The 19462-nt window shown below is 36.0% G+C and overlaps 1 protein-coding gene across 1 annotated transcript in view; it reads left to right on the top strand.

Annotated features, from left to right (window-relative positions):
- The window catches only part of COL19A1 (collagen type XIX alpha 1 chain), a 192880-nt gene that overhangs the window by 40890 nt on the left and 132528 nt on the right, over window positions 1-19462 (top strand). The window contains exons 6-7 of the mRNA XM_058176483.1: window positions 3538-3618; window positions 4565-4690. Coding sequence (XP_058032466.1) covers window positions 3538-3618; window positions 4565-4690 — 207 coding nt within the window. The remainder of the gene's footprint in view (window positions 1-3537; window positions 3619-4564; window positions 4691-19462) is intronic.

Below are 19462 nucleotides of genomic sequence, written 5' to 3'. Positions count from 1 at the left end.
ACTTTTCACTTGTATTAGGATATAATATTTCTTACTTTTTGTCCTAATTCCTCAGCTGCATTGAAATATCTCTGCTTTTATTGGTTATCCATCATGTTCTTGTTTTTTATCTGGACCATATGGCATTCTTCTGAGACTTTGTTTTTTCCAAGGTCATTCTAAAAGCCATGGTTTTCTACTCAGCATTTTTCCAGATGGATCGTCTGCTGCAATCTGACCAAACAGCTGTGCCTTCTTCCAATCTGTGATTACTCCAAAAGAATTAATTTATAAAGCAATGTTATCAAACAAAAACTGCCCAAAATAAAGGTGAAATAATTCTACTGATAGTTTTACATCATAACATATATGACATATAAAGAAAAATGTTTAGAGGAAAGCTGAAAGATTTAATTGATGTAGTCTGAAGTTTTTAACATGCATAGTGATTGTGAGATAGATAAAAGTGCTTTCCATATACTGTAAATTGTTAGTTATGTTTAAGGAAATTGTGTTTTCTTCACAGGAAAATAGGTGTGAGCAAATAGCTACAGCACTTCAATTGTTTCATATATGATGGATGATTTAATACTTTTGTTTAATAACTTGGTAACCAACTTATATGAACCTTTCCAATATTGTTCATTCAGTTAATTTTCACAGTAGGAGTACAGAGGAAAAAAAAATAGCATGTTCCTATTTATTTATCCTTTCCTCATTTTTTATCATTGTACCCTTCTTGCCAATTGCCTCTGGTTTTTGTCACATTTCCTTCATTTCTTAATCCTTTTCTTTTTTTTCAAAGGTCATCATAGACTCTTCCATCTGGTTTCTTTTTCCAGAGATTAAATAAATGTCTCACAGAATAGTTAGCATATAAAGAGTCTGCTGCAGCATATACATAGTATATAGAGTATACTATGTATGAAAAAATCCTCTCTTGGAAAAAATGCTTTATTTCTTAGAAGGAAGGCAATTTAAAAATATTATCTTTTCCCCCCATCCCCCTAGGTCAGTTATAGGTATAGAAAGTTCAAGCTTTCTTGTATTGTACAGATGGTTCTATATAAAGCCTAGACCAGTGATGGCTAACCTTTTCTGGATCGAGTGCCCAAAGTGCATACACACACACGTGTGCACACCCAAAATGCAATATGTGCCCCCCTGTGCATGCCCCGCCCCTTCGCATACACACACAACCCCCCTGCACGCACACCCACAGCCCTGCGCATGTGCACATGACCCCTTGCATGTGCCCCACCGCCCTGCCATGCATGCACACCTCCCACATACCCCATCTCCCTGCGTATGCACGGCAGAGACCTGAAGGCCAGCTGGATGGCAGGAGGTGTGTGCGCATGCGCAGCAGAACTGAACTGGGGCAACAGCTTGCATGCCATCAGAGAGAGGGCTGCATGCCACCTCTGGCACACGCCATAGGTTCACCATCACAGGCCTAGACTAAAATATATTCAAATTAATATATTATTAAGAGCATGTTAGGTATTTTCTTTTTTCAGTGTTCAGGTTTAAAACATTGCTTCTATTAAATGGATGGATAGATGGGTGGATGGATGGACGGATGGACAGATTAAAAACTGTAGGTAGGAAAAGACAAATAGAGCAGCCTGGTTTAGTGACATGTAAAAAAAATCTAGGAGACTAGTGGATTAGTAGATGAACAAAGGCAAGTAGCTAAAAAATCTTAGGCTTCTTTAGCAAAAACAAGACTGTACATCTAGATCACAGGATTTCATTGTGCTCTGTGGTGGCTCAACCACACCTAGAATATTGTGTCCAGTACTGGTTGCTGCATTTTGAAAGGGATATGGAGATGCCAAAAGAGAAATAGAGGAGAACCCAAAGGTGCTTTTTCAAGAGGCAACTGGATTTTCTTATTTGTCTTTGAAGATGTTTCACTTCTCATCCAAGCCACTTCTTCAGCTCTTGGATGAGAAGGAAAATGTCTTCATAGAAAAACAAGAAAGTCCAGTTGCCACTTGAGAAAGCACCTTTGGGACAACTACGACCTGGATGACTGAGAATCCCCATAGACAAATAGAAGAGAACCACAACAATAATAAAGTGTCTTTGAAAGGTACATTGAAAGAGATGAGTATGTTTGCTTTCAAAAGAGAGGACTAAGGGTAAAGATGTAACACCAATTTACATTTATCCAAAGGGCTGACACATACAAAAGAAAGCAGCCTTATTTAAATATTGAAACTAAAGGCAGAACAAGGACCAGATAGATGAAATTAAAGGAGGAATATCAGTCTAAATATAAAGAGAAATTTCCTTATGGTAAGACCAGATGAACAGTCTAGTTAGAATAATAGTGCACTTTGCTTGCAGGAGATCTTCCAACAGGCTAGGCAGCTATCTGTTGGGGATAGTTTTAAAGTATGTTAGTAAGCAAAGCGTTGGACAACATAAGACCCCTGTCAATTCATGTTGCTCCTTTTCATAACAGTGCTATATAGCCCATTGTAGTGGTCTATGAGATGGTATCAGTGAAAGGAAAATTAAATCAATTCAGCCAACCAGAGTCATGGAGTGAATGGGAGGATACTACAAATCTATATAGTAAACCAGACTGCATTGCTAAATTACAAACAAAACCAATTGGAAGAAGGGGTGTAAAGAGAGCTTAACGGAGAGGGTTTTTTTCAAAGATTTTTTAGGTTTCCAAAGAAAATAGATATTTTAAAATAAACTTGTAACTCTGTGGGACTATTCAGTTAATTCTGGGGATGATATGGAAAGAGAGAGGGAGAAAGGGCCTGAGATTTGTCTAAGTCCCCGTTTTAACAAATAAAGTTTTACGAAAGTTCCAAGAATATTGTCCCTTGCTATTGTCCTGCTTCCTGCAGTGCTTCTATAGTTGCAGCTCAATGATTTCAACTGGTCTTCTATCAAAAGCTGCAAGACCAGTTGCTGTATTTCCTATTCACTGTTCACAACAACTATTCACAACAACAAAGCAATAAGCAATAGTGCTATCTCATGAGGCCACACTATTTGGCTTCAGTGACACTGCCTCAACCAACAAAAGCAAGGTTATGACCCAAGTTTTAATTTATTATTCCTAGGCTTATTTATAGTGATAAATTAATAACATAGCTAGTAGAATTTGTATAAAACTCTAGTTTTATTGACTTTAAGTAGAGTAGTTTGGAGAGAGGTAACTTCCATCAGTAAAAATAAATCCTTCAAATGGCCAGAAGAATGCATCAAATGGCAGTAACTATTGTCATAAATCCAGCTCCTTTTATAGAAAGATATACAGAGTGCTATGTTGGGTTCAAATTAGAGTTGGTATGATTGGATTAGAATCTGTGTGTTGCTCAGATAACTAACATAATAAATGCAAATGGAGTATTTTAAAATGTCTTTGTTTTTTCAAAGTTCATGGCCAAAATCCCAAACTCTGTTAGAGATATTTACATGCATCATTTCAGTGGGGTCAAATTATTTAATGGTGTGATGGATTTCGGCTACAGAGGCTTCAGTGTTGTTACGTCTCAACTGATAAGCATCATCATGTTTATTAAATAGATTGAACTTGGCCGCATGATCTTACACTGCGATCCAAGCCTTGCTTCTCAGGAGAACTGTTGTGAATTATCTGAGCATGTGGTAAGTTTGGAAAATAAAAATGTATTATTTTTTTGTAACAAAATGTAACAAAATTGCATGGCATTATTAGTATGGCCTATCCTTTGAAGAAAGCAAGTTTGGTGTACTTAAGGCATCATGCTAGAAACTGGAAAACCTAATCCCGTCTTAGGCCCAAAACAGCTAGTGACCTTGGCTTAGTTACTTTTTCTCAGCCCTAGGAAGGAGCAACAGCAAACCACTTTTGAAAAGTGTTGCCAAAAAAACTGCATGGACTTCTCAGGGTAGTTTCTGAAAAACGGGGATGATTGAACAAAAGAGGGGGAAAATATTATTTGAAAGATTTTTTTTCCTTATTTTGATGATGCAATCTTTATTCATTTAAAAAAATCTATGTTCTACCCAGACCTTTAATGTTCTGGGAACTTGTGGACAGTGAAACATCTATTTTAAAAATAAATACAATAGACATAAAAATACAAGCAAAAAGAAGTGTATTTTAAAAATCTGGAAGAATAATGATGGCACTTCTTCCTAAACTCGTAAAAAAATCTTGAAATTTATCTACCATTCAAATAATAAGAATAACAGGTTCAAATCACTGTAACAGAAGAACATCAGTATCACAGGAAGGGGATCTGCACTGGAGCTGCTGTTTCAGAGGCTTTATCAGTAGAGAATATGTTCTAAGCATTTTGCTTGTAGCATAGTGGTTTACTTAAACCTATGAATTAAGTAAATATAAACTAACACCTATTTAAAATAATAGCAGCATTTACTGTAATTCCATTACATTGTTATTGCCAGATTTTCAATTGAGTTTGCTGAACTTGTCAACACAAGTTATTTTTTTAAAAAATACACCATGGAAATTTAGTCTCTGAAGATGCAGAAGGTGCTATAGATAATATAATTTGATCTTAATGAATTAGACTTCCGTCCAGTTAATATGTATTCATAATTTCAGCATCCTTTGGAGAAAAGCTTGAAAACTACTGCAGCATCACCATCAATTGGTCACATTGGTAAAATACAAGCTCTTCCAATAATGGAAAAAAATCCTGAAGAAAAATGTTTTTGCTCTCAGAACAAGGTATAATCCTCTTTTATTATACTCTTTCACATATGATCTATTAAATGTATAGTTCTTTGAGCAGATTTAACCTTTTATTTGGACTTTTGTACTGTTGTTCTTTTTTATACGCTATTGAACATTAAAGAAAGCTGCACAGTATGTTGTTTTATTATAGCCTTATATCATCTACAGTAGATGTGTCAGCCCACAATTCTCATAATCTGAAGTCTTCATGATCAATGGCCATGTTGTCTAGAAATTATAATTATAATTTGATATGGTTAGGAAAAAGCTTTTCTAGAAATTGATTTATGCATATGAGAGGCAAGAGGAGAACGAGGGGTGATATGATAGCAATCTTGAGGGGCTGTCACAAAGAAGAGGGGGTCAACCTATTCTCCAAAGTACCTGAGGGCAGGACAAGAAGCAACAGATAAAAACCTATCAAAGAGAGAACCAACTTAGAATTAAGAAGAAATTTCCTGGCACGGAGAACCATTCATCAGTGGAATGGCTTGCCTTCAGAAGTTGTGGGTGCTCCAACAACAATTTAAGAAGAAATTGGACAGCCATTTGTCCAAAATGATATAGGGTCTCCTGCTTGAACAGAGGGTTTGTCTTGAAGACCTCCAAGACCCCTTCCAACTCTGTTATTCTATTATAGAGGCATAATGTTGCATTGCAAAGGGAATGACGGTGTGAGTTAAAATAGTACAAGGTTATCCAAAGTCTGTATTTTATGTGATTTTTTTTATTACAAAAACTCATAGATGGTTACCTTTAACAAGAATGACACTAACTAGGAAGTTAACAGCTTACAAATCTACTGTAATAAAGTATGATATCATCATTCCAAATTGATTGGAAAAATATTTCTGCAGGTTATGTTGCAATGATGAAATATCCAAACAGTATGAGTGATTGTTTATAGAAATGTTAATTTATGAACCCATTCTTCAAAACATTAGCAGGGTCATCCGTAACTTGAGCTAGTGGCTAAGTATCTTGACCAACATGGAAGAATTTGGGTCATTTAATAGCCCAGGTCAATTGTTGCAACCTCTACTTTAAAACAATGAACAAAACAATATGAGGACATTGGACAGCAGCATTTCCCATAAACATTTTAAGTACATTAGAAGCAGGGAGCAAAAACAGGTCTGTATATCAGTGTGACAGCAGTCACTTGCGAATCAATAACAAATGCATTGCACAGAAATCGCATCTGTCCTTACTAGAAGGGTATCATTTAAGCCCTTGATCCAGGCAATTTTCATAAAGCATTGTCAATTAAAATAATGATATTTGCATATAATTTTCACAAATATAGAAGACATCAAGTTACAGTAGATATTTTGCACTAGAATATATCTTATTTTCATTCTTTTTGTCTCATTAAAGTATTCTTATGTCAGATATATATCTATTAGCCTGGCAATTTTAATTTTAAAATAAAATAAAGTGGAAAAGTTGAATACATAACATTGGGTATATTTGTACATGTGTATGGTTGTGTGCACCAAGGCTGATAATAATCAGCTCCATTTGCTGAATTATAACCTCTATCAGTCCATACAATTGTAGCTTTAAATGAAGGATAGCGCAGGTTGTAATTCAGCAGCTTTTGCAAAGCCACTTATTCCTGACTCTAAGGAGATAAAGGTATAAGACTGTTTCTCCCTGCATTAGAGAAAATGGTTTTTCTAATATCATCCAATATTATTCCAATCAGAAACATAAGCTTAGACCTCTTGAGCAACAAGTGCAAAATCATCGTAGGGTTTGTGGTAGCAGTTGTAGGTATCACCCAAAGTACTTCCCTTTTCTATCAGTAATACTACCATTAGACAGAGCTCTGGCATATTACACAATTATTTTATTTATTTATTTATTCGATTTTTTATACCGCCCTTCTCCCGAAGGACTCAGGGCGGTGTACAGCCAAAAATAAAAACAAACAATACAATATACAATTTAAAATACAAATTAAAAAACTTATTTTATAATTGGCCTAAAAAACTTTAAAATATATAAAACTAAAACCCCATTAAATTACACTTTATGCTTATATATCGTATAATTCATGCTTACGCTTATATATACTGTTGTTTACAAATAAAATAAAAATTACATGTCCATATTTGTTAAGAAGAGAACTTTCTTTGGTATAATGTCCTAATGGAGATAAGTTCTCTCCAGACAGATTTGCTTGCCACTGACCTTAATATCATTTAAGCCCTTGATCCAGGCAATTTTCATAAAGCATTGTCAATTAAAATAATGATATTTGCATATAATTTTCACAAATATAGAAGACATCAAGTTACAGTAGATATTTTGCACTAGAATATATCTTATTTTCATTCTTTTGTCTCATTAAAGTATTCTTATGTCAGATATATATCTATTAGCCTGGCAATTTTAATTTTAAAATAAAATAAAAATTACATGTCCATATTTGTTAAGAAGAGAACTTTCTTTGGTATAATGTCCCAATGGAGATAAGTTCTCTCCAGACAGATTTGCTTGCCACTGACCTTAATAAGTCTTTTAAGGGGTCTTTTAAGGGGAGGGAGGGATACGACGGGTGGGGGGAATAACCCGTCGGGGAGGGATTTAGCCCCTGTGCTTGTTCGCGGCATTTTACCATCTGGTCCGAAGGCAGAGGGGATGGGTCTGCTCCAGGAGTGGAGAATCGTTCCATCTGTACGGTAAGTGGGAGGCACCGTTTATCGGTGGTTCTCCTCCTATCTCTCCGACCGTCGCAGACGGTGTTGACAGGGGGCAGAGGTCGACCGCGAGACACCTCACTTGTGGGGTGCCGCGAGGTCGATTCTCTCACCCTCCTGTTCAACATCTATATGAAGCCGCTGGGTGAGATCATCAGTGGCTTTGGGGTGAGATATCAACTGTACGCTGATGATACTCAGCTGTACTTTTCACCCGGGCCACCCCAGCGAAGCTGTCGAAGTGCTGTCCCGTGTTTGGAGGCCGTGCGGGTCTGGATGGGGAGGAACAGGCTCAAGCTCAATCCTCCAAGACGGAGTGGCTGTGGATGCCGGCACCCGATACAGTCAGCTGCAGCCGCAGCTGACTGTTGGGGCGAGTTATTGGCCCCAAAGGAGGAGTGCGCAGCTTGGGTGTTCTCCTGGATGCACGGCTGTCGCTTGAAGATCATTTGGCGGCCGTCTCCAGGAGAGCCTTCCACCAGGTTCGCCTGGTGCGCCAGTTGCGCCTTCCTTGATCGGGATGCCCTATGCACAGTCACTCACGCCTGGTTACCTCCCGCCTGGATTATTGCAATGCTCTCTACATGGGGCTCCCCTTGAGATGCACTCGGAGGCTTCAGTTGGTCCAGAATGCAGCTGCGGGTGATAGAGAGTCACGTAGCTCACATGTGACACCTCTCCCGCGCAGACTGCACTGGCTTCCTGTTGCCTTCGACATGATCTGAGTTTAACTCATAAAATCATCTATTACAATGTCCTTCCTGTTGAAGATTACTTCAGCTTCAATCACAACAATACATGAGCACACAATAGATTTAAGCTTAATGTGAACCACTCCAATCTTGATTGCAGAAAATATGTAATGCCTGGAATTCACTACCAGACTCTGTGGTCTCTTCCCCAAATCCCCAAAGCTTTAACCAAAAACTGTCTACTATTGACCTCACCCCATTCCTAAGAGGTCTGTAAAGGGCGTGCATAAGAGCACCAACGTGCCTACCGTTCCTGTCCTAATGTTCCCTTTGATTGTATACAATTTCATATAGCTATTACATACTTATGATTATATTTATGCTTATATATCGTATAGTTATTTCATGCTTACGCTTATATATACTGTTGTTTACAAATAAAAATAAATAAATAAAATAAAAATTACATGTCCATATTTGTTAAGAAGAGAACTTTCTTTGGTATAATGTCCTAATGGAGATAAGTTCTCTCCAGACAGATTTGCTTGCCACTGACCTTAATATCATTTAAGTAACTCTTTTTAAGCAAAAAGAGTTTTGTTTAAATTGGGCTGTTTGTTTGTCTTTGTTTTTAGCACCTTCAGTTTTCAGGGCAAGAATTCTCTAGGGATGTTGTTTGGTTTGAAGCTGGGTGTGATTTTTTTCTTTTTTAACCACATGGTTTCTGGCTTTGATTTTTTTTAATGCCTTAAAAATGAGATATATAGGAATGTAGTATGTATGTATATTTAAATAAAAACATTCTAATTTAACTTTCAATGCAGTGTTATTTAACTGACTGGCAAGTGTAATTTTTCAGTTTGTAGTAGGCAGATGTCCATTCTGTTAGAATCTTAGGTATATTTTAATTTGTTATTAACAATTGGGAAATAAATAATAGCAACTAAAACAACAAAAGAAGGTAGAATTTTTCAGCAGCAACTTTTCCTGCCAAATCCTCTCTATTCAATCAGACCTTCATATTTTTTTCCATTTTCTCTATTCCAAAATTCAAAATTCTCTGTGCTCACTCAGCTTTCTTTCAAGTGTTCATTTCCCACCCTTCGTATATGATGTTCCTATAATTTGTTACAGATTGATTCTTTTGGATTCTGGTTATTACAGTTCTTGAATTAAAGTGATCAATAAATGATATTAACCGATAGCCTTCATTTAATAGTGGTCAGTGGGACTGGAAACTCTGTTGCTAAACTATATGGTTGTAAAATGTCACATGACCACATATGACAGCAGTTCAAGTGATTCCAGTTGCTGTTGTTATCTCATATGATCATTGGGCATGTGATCGTCATTTGTTAGTTCCTGATGGTTTCACCAGTGGTGGGATTCAGCCAGTTCGCACGACTTCGGGAAAACCGGTTGTTAACTTTCTGAGCAGTTTGGCAAACTGGTTGTTGAAAGAAATAATTAGGGCAGAGAACCGGTTGTTAAATTACTTGAATCCCACCACTGGGTTTCACCATTGACTTTGCTTGTAGGAAGCCAGCAGTGATATAGCAAATGACAGTCATGTGGGGTGCTGCAACAGCTATAGCTACAAGAACCCTGGTTCAATGCTGCTGTAACTTCAAACAGTCGCTGAATAAGGATCACCTGTAATTTTTAATAGATATTTCAGTTGGTTTGTTTCAGAGTTTGTTAATTAAAGGATGAAAAGAAATGATTACCTAAAGTCAGCCAGCTGACTTTCATGCCAAAGGGAGGACTAGAACTTAGGTTCCTAATGCAACACTTTAACTACTAAACCATACGAGCTGTCTGGAATATATTTATTTTCACTCCCTGAATATATTTTAAATATCTTTGTGATATTTTTCTGAGAATGCTAATACAGGTAGCCCTCTAAATATGACCACAACGGGGCCGGAATAGCTCAGGCTGTTACGAAGCCTGTTATTTAGAACACAGTAGCCTGCAATTACTGCAGGTTCGAGCCCGGCCCAAGGTTGACTCAGCCTTCCATCCTTTATAAGGTAGGTAAAATGAGGACCCAGATTGTTGGGGGGGGCAATAAGTTGACTTTGTAAAAAATATACAAATAGAATGAGACTATTGCCTTATACACTGTAAGCCGCCCTGAGTCCTTCGGGAGAAGGGCGGTTTATAAATCCAATAAATAATAATAATAATAATAATATCATTTAAGTAACTCTTTTTAAGCAAAAAGAGTTTTGTTTAAATTGGGCTGTTTGTTTGTCTTTGTTTTTAGCACCTTCAGTTTTCAGGGCAAGAATTCTCTAGGGATGTTGTTTGGTTTGAAGCTGGGTGTGATTTTTTTTCTTTTTTAACCACATGGTTTCTGGCTTTGAGTTTTTTTTAATGCCTTAAAAATGAGATATATAGGAATGTAGTATGTATGTATATTTAAATAAAAACATTCTAATTTAACTTTCAATGCAGTGTTATTTAACTGACTGGCAAGTGTAATTTTTCAGTTTGTAGTAGGCAGATGTCCATTCTGTTAGAATCTTAGGCATATTTTAATTTGTTGTTAACAATTGGGAAATAAATAATAGCAACTAAAACAACAAAAGAAGGTAGAATTTTTCAGCAGCAACTTTTCCTGCCAAATCCTCTCTATTCAATCAGACCTTCATATTTTTTTCCATTTTCTCTATTCCAAAATTCAAAATTCTCTGTGCCCACTCAGCTTTCTTTCAAGTGTTCATTTCCCACCCTTCGTATATGATGTTCCTATAATTTGTTACAGATTGATTCTTTTGGATTCTTGTTATTACAGTTCTTGAATTAAAGTGATCAATAAATGATATTAACCGATAGCCTTCATTTAATAGTGGTCAGTGGGACTGGAAACTCTGTTGCTAAACTATATGGTTGTAAAATGTCACATGACCACATATGACAGCAGTTCAAGTGATTCCAGTTGCTGTTGTTATCTCATATGATCATTGGGCATGTGATCGTCATTTGTTAGTTCCTGATGGTTTCACCAGTGGTGGGATTCAGCCAGTTCGCACGACTTCGGGAAAACCGGTTGTTAACTTTCTGAGCAGTTTGGCAAACTGGTTGTTGAAAGAAATAATTAGGGCAGAGAACCGGTTGTTAAATTACTTGAATCCCACCACTGGGTTTCACCATTGACTTTGCTTGTAGGAAGCCAGCAGTGATATAGCAAATGACAGTCATGTGGGGTGCTGCAACAGCTATAGCTACAAGAACCCTGGTTCAATGCTGCTGTAACTTCAAACAGTCGCTGAATAAGGATCACCTGTAATTTTTAATAGATATTTCAGTTGGTTTGTTTCAGAGTTTGTTAATTAAAGGATGAAAAGAAATGATTACCTAAAGTCAGCCAGCTGACTTTCATGCCAAAGGGAGGACTAGAACTTAGGTTCCTAATGCAACACTTTAACTACTAAACCATACGAGCTGTCTGGAATATATTTATTTTCACTCCCTGAATATATTTTAAATATCTTTGTGATATTTTTCTGAGAATGCTAATACAGGTAGCCCTCTAAATATGACCACAACGGGGCCGGAATAGCTCAGGCTGTTACGAAGCCTGTTATTTAGAACACAGTAGCCTGCAATTACTGCAGGTTCGAGCCCGGCCCAAGGTTGACTCAGCCTTCCATCCTTTATAAGGTAGGTAAAATGAGGACCCAGATTGTTGGGGGGGGCAATAAGTTGACTTTGTAAAAAATATACAAATAGAATGAGACTATTGCCTTATACACTGTAAGCCGCCCTGAGTCTTCGGAGAAGGGCGGGATATAAATGTAAACAAAACAAACAAACAAACAAAACAAACTGAGCCCAAATTTTTGTTGTTAACAATTGGGAAATAAATAATAGCAACTAAAACAACAAAAGAAGGTAGAATTTTTCAGCAGCAACTTTTCCTGCCAAATCCTCTCTATTCAATCAGACCTTCATATTTTTTTCCATTTTCTCTATTCCAAAATTCAAAATTCTCTGTGCCCACTCAGCTTTCTTTCAAGTGTTCATTTCCCACCCTTCGTATATGATGTTCCTATAATTTGTTACAGATTGATTCTTTTGGATTCTTGTTATTACAGTTCTTGAATTAAAGTGATCAATAAATGATATTAACCGATAGCCTTCATTTAATAGTGGTCAGTGGGACTGGAAACTCTGTTGCTAAACTATATGGTTGTAAAATGTCACATGACCACATATGACAGCAGTTCAAGTGATTCCAGTTGCTGTTGTTATCTCATATGATCATTGGGCATGTGATCGTCATTTGTTAGTTCCTGATGGTTTCACCAGTGGTGGGATTCAACCAGTTCGCACGACTTCGGGAAAACCGGTTGTTAACTTTCTGAGCAGTTTGGCAAACTGGTTATTGAAAGAAATAAATAGGGCAGAGAACCGGTTGTTAAATTACTTGAATCCCACCACTGGGTTTCACCATTGACTTTGCTTGTAGGAAGCCAGCAGTGATATAGCAAATGACAGTCATGTGGGATGCTGCAACAGCTATAGCTACAGGAACCCTGGTTCAATGCTGCTGTAACTTCAAACAGTCGCTGAATAAGGATCACCTGTAATTTTTAATAGATATTTCAGTTGGTTTGTTTCAGAGTTTGTTAATTAAAGGATGAAAAGAAATGATTACCTAAAGTCAGCCAGCTGACTTTCATGCCAAAGGGAGGACTAGAACTTATGCAACACTTTAACTACTAAACCATACGAGCTGTCTGGAATATATTTATTTTCACTCCCTGAATATATTTTAAATATCTTTGTGATATTTTTCTGAGAATGCTAATACAGGTAGCCCTCTAAATATGACCACAACGGGGCCGGAATAGCTCAGGCTGTTACGAAGCCTGTTATTAAGAACACAAAGCCTGCAATTACTGCAGGTTCAAGCCCGGCCCAAGGTTGACTCAGCCTTCCATCCTTTATAAGGTAGGTAAAATGAGGACCCAGATTGTTGGGGGGGCAATAAGTTGACTTTGTAAAAAATATACAAATAGAATGAGACTATTGCCTTACACACTGTAAGCCGCCCTGAGTCTTCGGAGAAGGGCGGGGTATAAATGTAAACAAAACAAACAAACAAACAAAACAAACTGAGCCCAAATTTTTGTTGTTAAGTTAATTTTGCCTCATTTTGCGACTTTTCTTTCCACAGTTGTTAAGTGAATCATTACAGTTGTTAAGTTAGTAACATGGTTGTTAAATGTATCTGGCTTCTCCATTGGTTTTCCTTGTCAGCAAGTTGCAAAAACATGATTCTGGGAAACTGCAACTGTTATAAATAGGAGTCAGTTGTCAAGCGTCAGAATTTTGATCATGTGATAAGTGAACACTAAGTCATAAGTGTTGTAACTTCAAATGGTCATTAAACAAACTGTTGTAAGGGCTACTTCTAGTTGACTTTGACTTTATATTGTTCCATTTTTGACTATGCCATCATAATTCAGAATCTGTTATCTCATGTTTGAATTTAATTCTAAATAATTGTTAGGTTCATGCTTTATAAAGTTTTTAAAAATTGCTAAGTACTATTCGGATAAAAACAAAACAATCACTGATTCTAAAACCACAATTTTAAAAAATCAGTTGAATAGAATTATGTTATTTGCATGTAGTGCCAATTGAGCTCAGATACATTAATCTGAGATAATTACCTATACAATATATCCCCCACCCTGCAAAAATATTTTTTTTAATATATTTGCATAAAGACTACATATATTGGCATAGTCTACTACTATAGCTCGCTCCCTCTCTCCCTCTCTCTCTCTCTCTCTCTCTCTCTCTCACTCTCTCACAAAGCCAACATGGGTTTGTCAAAAACAGATCATGCCAGACTAATCTTATTGCATTCTTTGATAAAGTGTCAAAACTAGTGGACCAGAGGAATACTGTCGATATAATTTACTTGGACTTCAGTAAGGCATTTGTTAAAGTAGACCATAACCTACTACTAGATAAAGTAGAAAAATGTGGGTTAGACAGCATCACCACCAGATGGATTCATAACTGGCTGACCAACCGCACTCAACATGTATTCTTCAATGGAACTGCATCTACCTGTAGGCTTAAGATACAGAAGGATCTTGACAGACTTGAACATTGGGTGCTATCTAACAAAATGAAATTTAATGTTTTACATTTAGCAAGAAAACAAAATGCACAGGTACAGTGTATATGGTACCTTGCTCAATAGTGGTGACTATGAGAGGGATCTTGGAGTCCTAGTGGACAACCATTTAGATATGAGCCAGCAGTGTGCAGCAGCTGTCAAAAAAGCCAACACAGTTCTGGGCTGCATAAACAGAGGGATAGAATCAAGATCACGTGAAGTGTTAATACCACTTTATAATGCCTTGGTAAAGCCACACTTGGAATACTGCATTCAGTTTTGGTCACCATCATATAAAAAAGATGTGGAGACTCTAGAATCAGTGCAGAGAAGAGCAACAAAGATGATTAGAGGACTTGAGGATAAAACATATAAAGAATGGTTGCTGGAACTGGGTATGTCTAGTCTTATGAAAAGAAGGACTAGGGGAGACATGATAGCAATATCTCAGGGGTTGCCACAAAGACGAGGGAGTCAAACTATTCCCCAAAGTACCTGAGAGCAGGACAAGAAGCAATGGGTGGAAATTAATCAAGGAGAGAAGCAACTTAGAACTAAGGAAAATTTCCTGACAGTTAGAACAATTAATCAGTGGAACAACTTGCCTTCAGAAGTTGTAAACGCTCCAATACTGGAAGTTTTAAAGAAGATATTAGATAACCATTTGTCTGAAATGGTGTAGTGTTTTCTGCCTAAGCAGAGGGTTGGACTAGAAGACCTCTAAAGTCCCTTCCAACTCTGTTATTCTATTCTATTCTCACTTTCAGCTCAAATTTTGTAGGCTTATAGTAAGATACCATAAAAACCCAAGATATTTCTCTTGTCAACATTCCATTAGTATTGCTGTGGCCAATTTAAATCCAATTTTTGTTGCAAAGGTAACCTTCTAGGGAAGGTAGAAATTGTGAGAAATATATTCAAAACAACTCTGTCTTGATTGTGCTAAATATAAATCGAAATAAAGGGTGCTTTAGTAGGTATTTAAAATACTGTTAAAATACCCCAATATCATCAGCATTTTCTATGTGTCAAATTTCACTAACACCTTCCTTTCTCCTTTTTCAATTATGCCACTGGGGATCACACTGCCTAAAATGACCTTTGACTGATCAAGAATAATAAGCTGTGCCCAATGATCCATGCAACATATTTAATCCCTAATTTGAGGCTGTCTGGAATTCAGCAAGAAAAACTTGTTTGTGTCTAGAACTGCATGGGAAGAAAAACTAAAAATGAGTTTAAGGTTCTATATTTTTCCCATCTGCTCTACAGAGAACAAAGCTATGGAAATCACAATCACCGATCTGGAAAAGGAAAGCTAGAAAGGAACTCTATAAAGGATTTTTTAAAAAAATGTTTAGTAATAATTCTGTTAAATGTCAAGGACTAAATTTAACTTTCATAATCTTTTACATTTCAAGGTGAGTTTATATAATGAATTAAGCAACTCATTTAACCATGGTCAAATAAATCAATGCCATACCTTTTTCCCCTTTCTATCTCCCAGGCATCCTTAAATACCATGGTTAAAATTCTCTTTCCTGTTTTCTCCTAGTCTCCTTGCTTCTTCTCTTGACATTCATATCAGTTTTACCCAGGTGCATTTGTATTTTCCATAAGGAACTCCAATAAATCTCCCATATTATAGTTTAAAAGTATAGACCACATTGCTCTTTTGGTACATTATTTGTATATCTTTTTTATTTTTAAATAATCATTCAAGTCCACATTACAGTCTGTTTTGTGGGTCTTCAAAGGAGTGTATTCATTTTTGGTGACAATTTTTTTCCAATATAAAAATGTCTAATAATTTCACAAGCCCAGAGATCAAAGCTTTCCTTTAAAGTAGCAATCAAGTGCTATCAACCTTCAAAATCTTATTTTGCATTGAAATATAAACAAAACAGGGTTTTTTTCTATAAAAGAGGATCTTTCTAAATGGTTTAAAAAGGTTTATTTAAATCAGTTTCACATAAGCATAACATTTAAACTGTTTAGAAACAACTCTAAAGTCACCTCTTTGCTATATGTTGCAAAAAAGTTACAAAAATAGATCTTATAAACTTCCGGTTGACGTCGCAGCAATATCAGACACAGGGAACAGATCTCCAAATTCCCTTTGCTGAAATCTCCTTGTTTGTGGGCTCCAAGAGGAGCCAAAGCTGCCTTGTAGGGGCGGTGAAGCAAAGAAGGGCACCCTATGAGGTTGTGGAGAGTCTCAGCTCTCCTGTCTGACCTGGGGTTTCTTTTCCTCTCAGCCAGGGAGAGGAGAATAGGCAGCCTAAAGATGGCTGTCACAAAGCTGGGACAACTGAGGAACAACTAAGACTGGTGCTGGAGCGAAGTAGATGAACAGTGACTGAAAGTGGGGGAGAGGATTCCTTTTTGCCTTAAACATAACCCCAAGGAATAATTTAGAACTATTTGCTCAGAATTATTTGTTAAGCGGTGATTAAGCATTCTGAGAAAATATCAGACCGGAAGTGAAAGACACAAGAGAAAAAAATAATAAATTTTGAAATAATTTTGAAAATTGGACTCTTAAACTGGAAAGACGTGGTATTGGGAAGGCATTTTAAAATGCTGGAATCATTTACTTCCAAAAATTTTATAATGCTTTTATAATAGATTTATAACTTAAATGAGAATTGACTATTGGCAATGCTGAAATTTAAGTCGAGAGTGCCACCTGCTGACGAAAGGAAAAATTACAAGTCTGGGAATACCTATATGAAGTGCCAGTGAAAATATTTACTGGATTATTCCTAACTACCCCATGATTACTGGAGACTCAAATACAAAAATAAGGAAGCTATTTAATTAAAGGGACCCCTGAATGTTATGCTAGAAGATTGAACCTGTAAAGGTGATGCAAAGAAGCTTTTGATAAACTCAGGGACTATTTAAATGGAACTGATTGTATACCTATGGGATATAAAGAGCTGTGATTATTGCACTCCTTGAAGGGCAACTTAGGACTCAATAAATAGTTCTTGGACTGCTGGACAAAAGTTGAATTGTTTAAAACAATATAAGATGCTTTACAAAGAAGAAATGAGTGGAACTTTGAAGGAGATGGCATTATTTTTTCAAAACAAAAAGGACATAATGGAGAAAGGATTTAAAGAGATTACGGAAAAAATAGAAAACACTATACAAGGGATGATGAGTAAAGACCAAGATGCCCAGGAAAGGGAGGAGCCAACAGAAGAAATGGAGGAAAAAATTGAGCCGAAGAACCAGAGAATAAAAGAAGAAGACAAGAAGGAGATAACAATAAAAATAACAGTGACTGATGAATTAAATGAGGGGGAAAACATATTAAAAGAGTTGAAAAGAGAATTGGAGATACAGGATGATACTCTTGAAAGGGAGATAGGCGCCTGGGTAGAAATTTTGAAAGCTAGGCAGTGGAAGAGGATAGAGATGGGAAAAATATCTAGATTGAAGAAGTAGATGCAGATAAAGATAAAAATCCAAGAGAGGAATATGGGAGGCAAGTCAAAAAAAAGCATAGCAATTAAAGTACTGAAGCAGGCAAGAGACAATGGATAGATAATTCTCCTTTTTTGTTGTTCAGATTTGCTTTTCTTTTTCTCTCTCTGTCTTTTCTTTATTTAGGTAGGTGACATGACTAGAAGTTAGATAGAATAGAAAGAAAATGTTTTTTAATAAAGGGTGACAGGATTAAAAGTTAGAATAAGAGAGAAATAAGAGAAGAGGGAATATTAGTGTATATACTTTTATATAATAAAATAAAAGGAATAATGAGAAAACAAGGAATAATTGGATAATGACAGACTGCAACTTAATATAAATGTGCATTATTAATAGTAATATATAAGTTGATTGAATGTAATAACTATGATTAATTCTACTAGTTTTATTTGTATTAGAATGTATGACACCCAGCTGCCACACTATTCATGCATTGATACGTTTTTTAAAAAATAAAAAATTGAAAAAAAATAGATCTTATAAAGTTGGGAATAGGTTTTCTTTCTTTTAAATTGATTGAAGGGAAACTCATCCAGTAGCTATAGTTCTGAATTTTTTTCAATCTTAGAGAGGCAGTACAACAACAAAAAATCCAAATTATTTGCCTTTTTTGTCTTGAAAGCTTAAAAAATCAAATTTTAATGATTTTTCAGGCTTTTTGTTATTTTTGTCATTTCCCCCCCATGTTTTCCATCCTTTAATATTTTTTCCAGGTATTAGAGAGCAGAATTGCACATTACAGTTGCATGGCAGAATCCATATGATGTTTATGTTGATTTGTTGGTTGAGATTTTATCTTGATTGTCAATTATATATATTTTTTACTGTTACGGGCTTTTATATTAACCATATTAAAGTTGCTACCTTTAACTAATATTAACTGCCCAGCGTTATGAATTTGAGATGGACAGTCATATACGTTGAAATAAATAAATAACATTCCAAGTGTAGTAGGCAGATTTGTTTAAAGACAGTTTATTGACCTTGAATGCACCATTTGCCTTTTTCATAACGTTTGCATATCATTTCAGTCTTTCATTAAGTTACCTAGCTCAATATTCCTGTTACGGCCCACTCAGATTGAATCAACATATACATGAAATGATATTTGTGTATCCCATAACCCAATGGGCTCACTTTTCTCTTGCATACATTTCACTCAATTAAGATGCCCTTTTTACTTTAATATTCCCTTTTAACTTTGGTTCATTTAAAATAATTTGATAGCTTCATTCATTAGCAGACTGAAAAATGCCAATAATCTTGTTTTCAAAAGAAAAAAAATAGCACATATTTTATTACATTACTCAAGCTTTATCATTTCTAAATACTTTGTACTTTTTAATTTGAAATCTGAATGAGCTGCAGGCTATGCTGGTATACTGTATAGCATAAAGCCTATCACTTTATTCAGAGCTGTACTTTACCATTTTTAAAGTTTAGGAAATTACTGTACTTTGTATTGTGATTTATGAAAGCTACAATAATAATAACTGTCAAAAAAGGATGACCAATATGGCACAAAACTACATTTTGGCAAAGTTAGTATCCTATCGTAGATCAGGTACTGGTGAACTGAATGCCTGGTTAAATTTGATCTTTTAAGTATCACAGTTGCAAGATAGAATGAATTACTTCATTTTTGGTTTTTCCTTTACTAGCCATTTAATAACCAAAGTTTATTTATTTGTTATAGTTATGAAACAACTGAGTGCATATTTAGTAT

This window comes from Ahaetulla prasina, chromosome 1, assembly GCF_028640845.1.
Source record: "Ahaetulla prasina isolate Xishuangbanna chromosome 1, ASM2864084v1, whole genome shotgun sequence".
In the NCBI taxonomy this organism is placed as follows: Eukaryota; Metazoa; Chordata; class Lepidosauria; order Squamata; family Colubridae; genus Ahaetulla; species Ahaetulla prasina.
The sequence above is the reverse complement of the archived record's forward strand: the minus strand, read 5'-3'. Positions and strand labels throughout refer to the sequence as shown.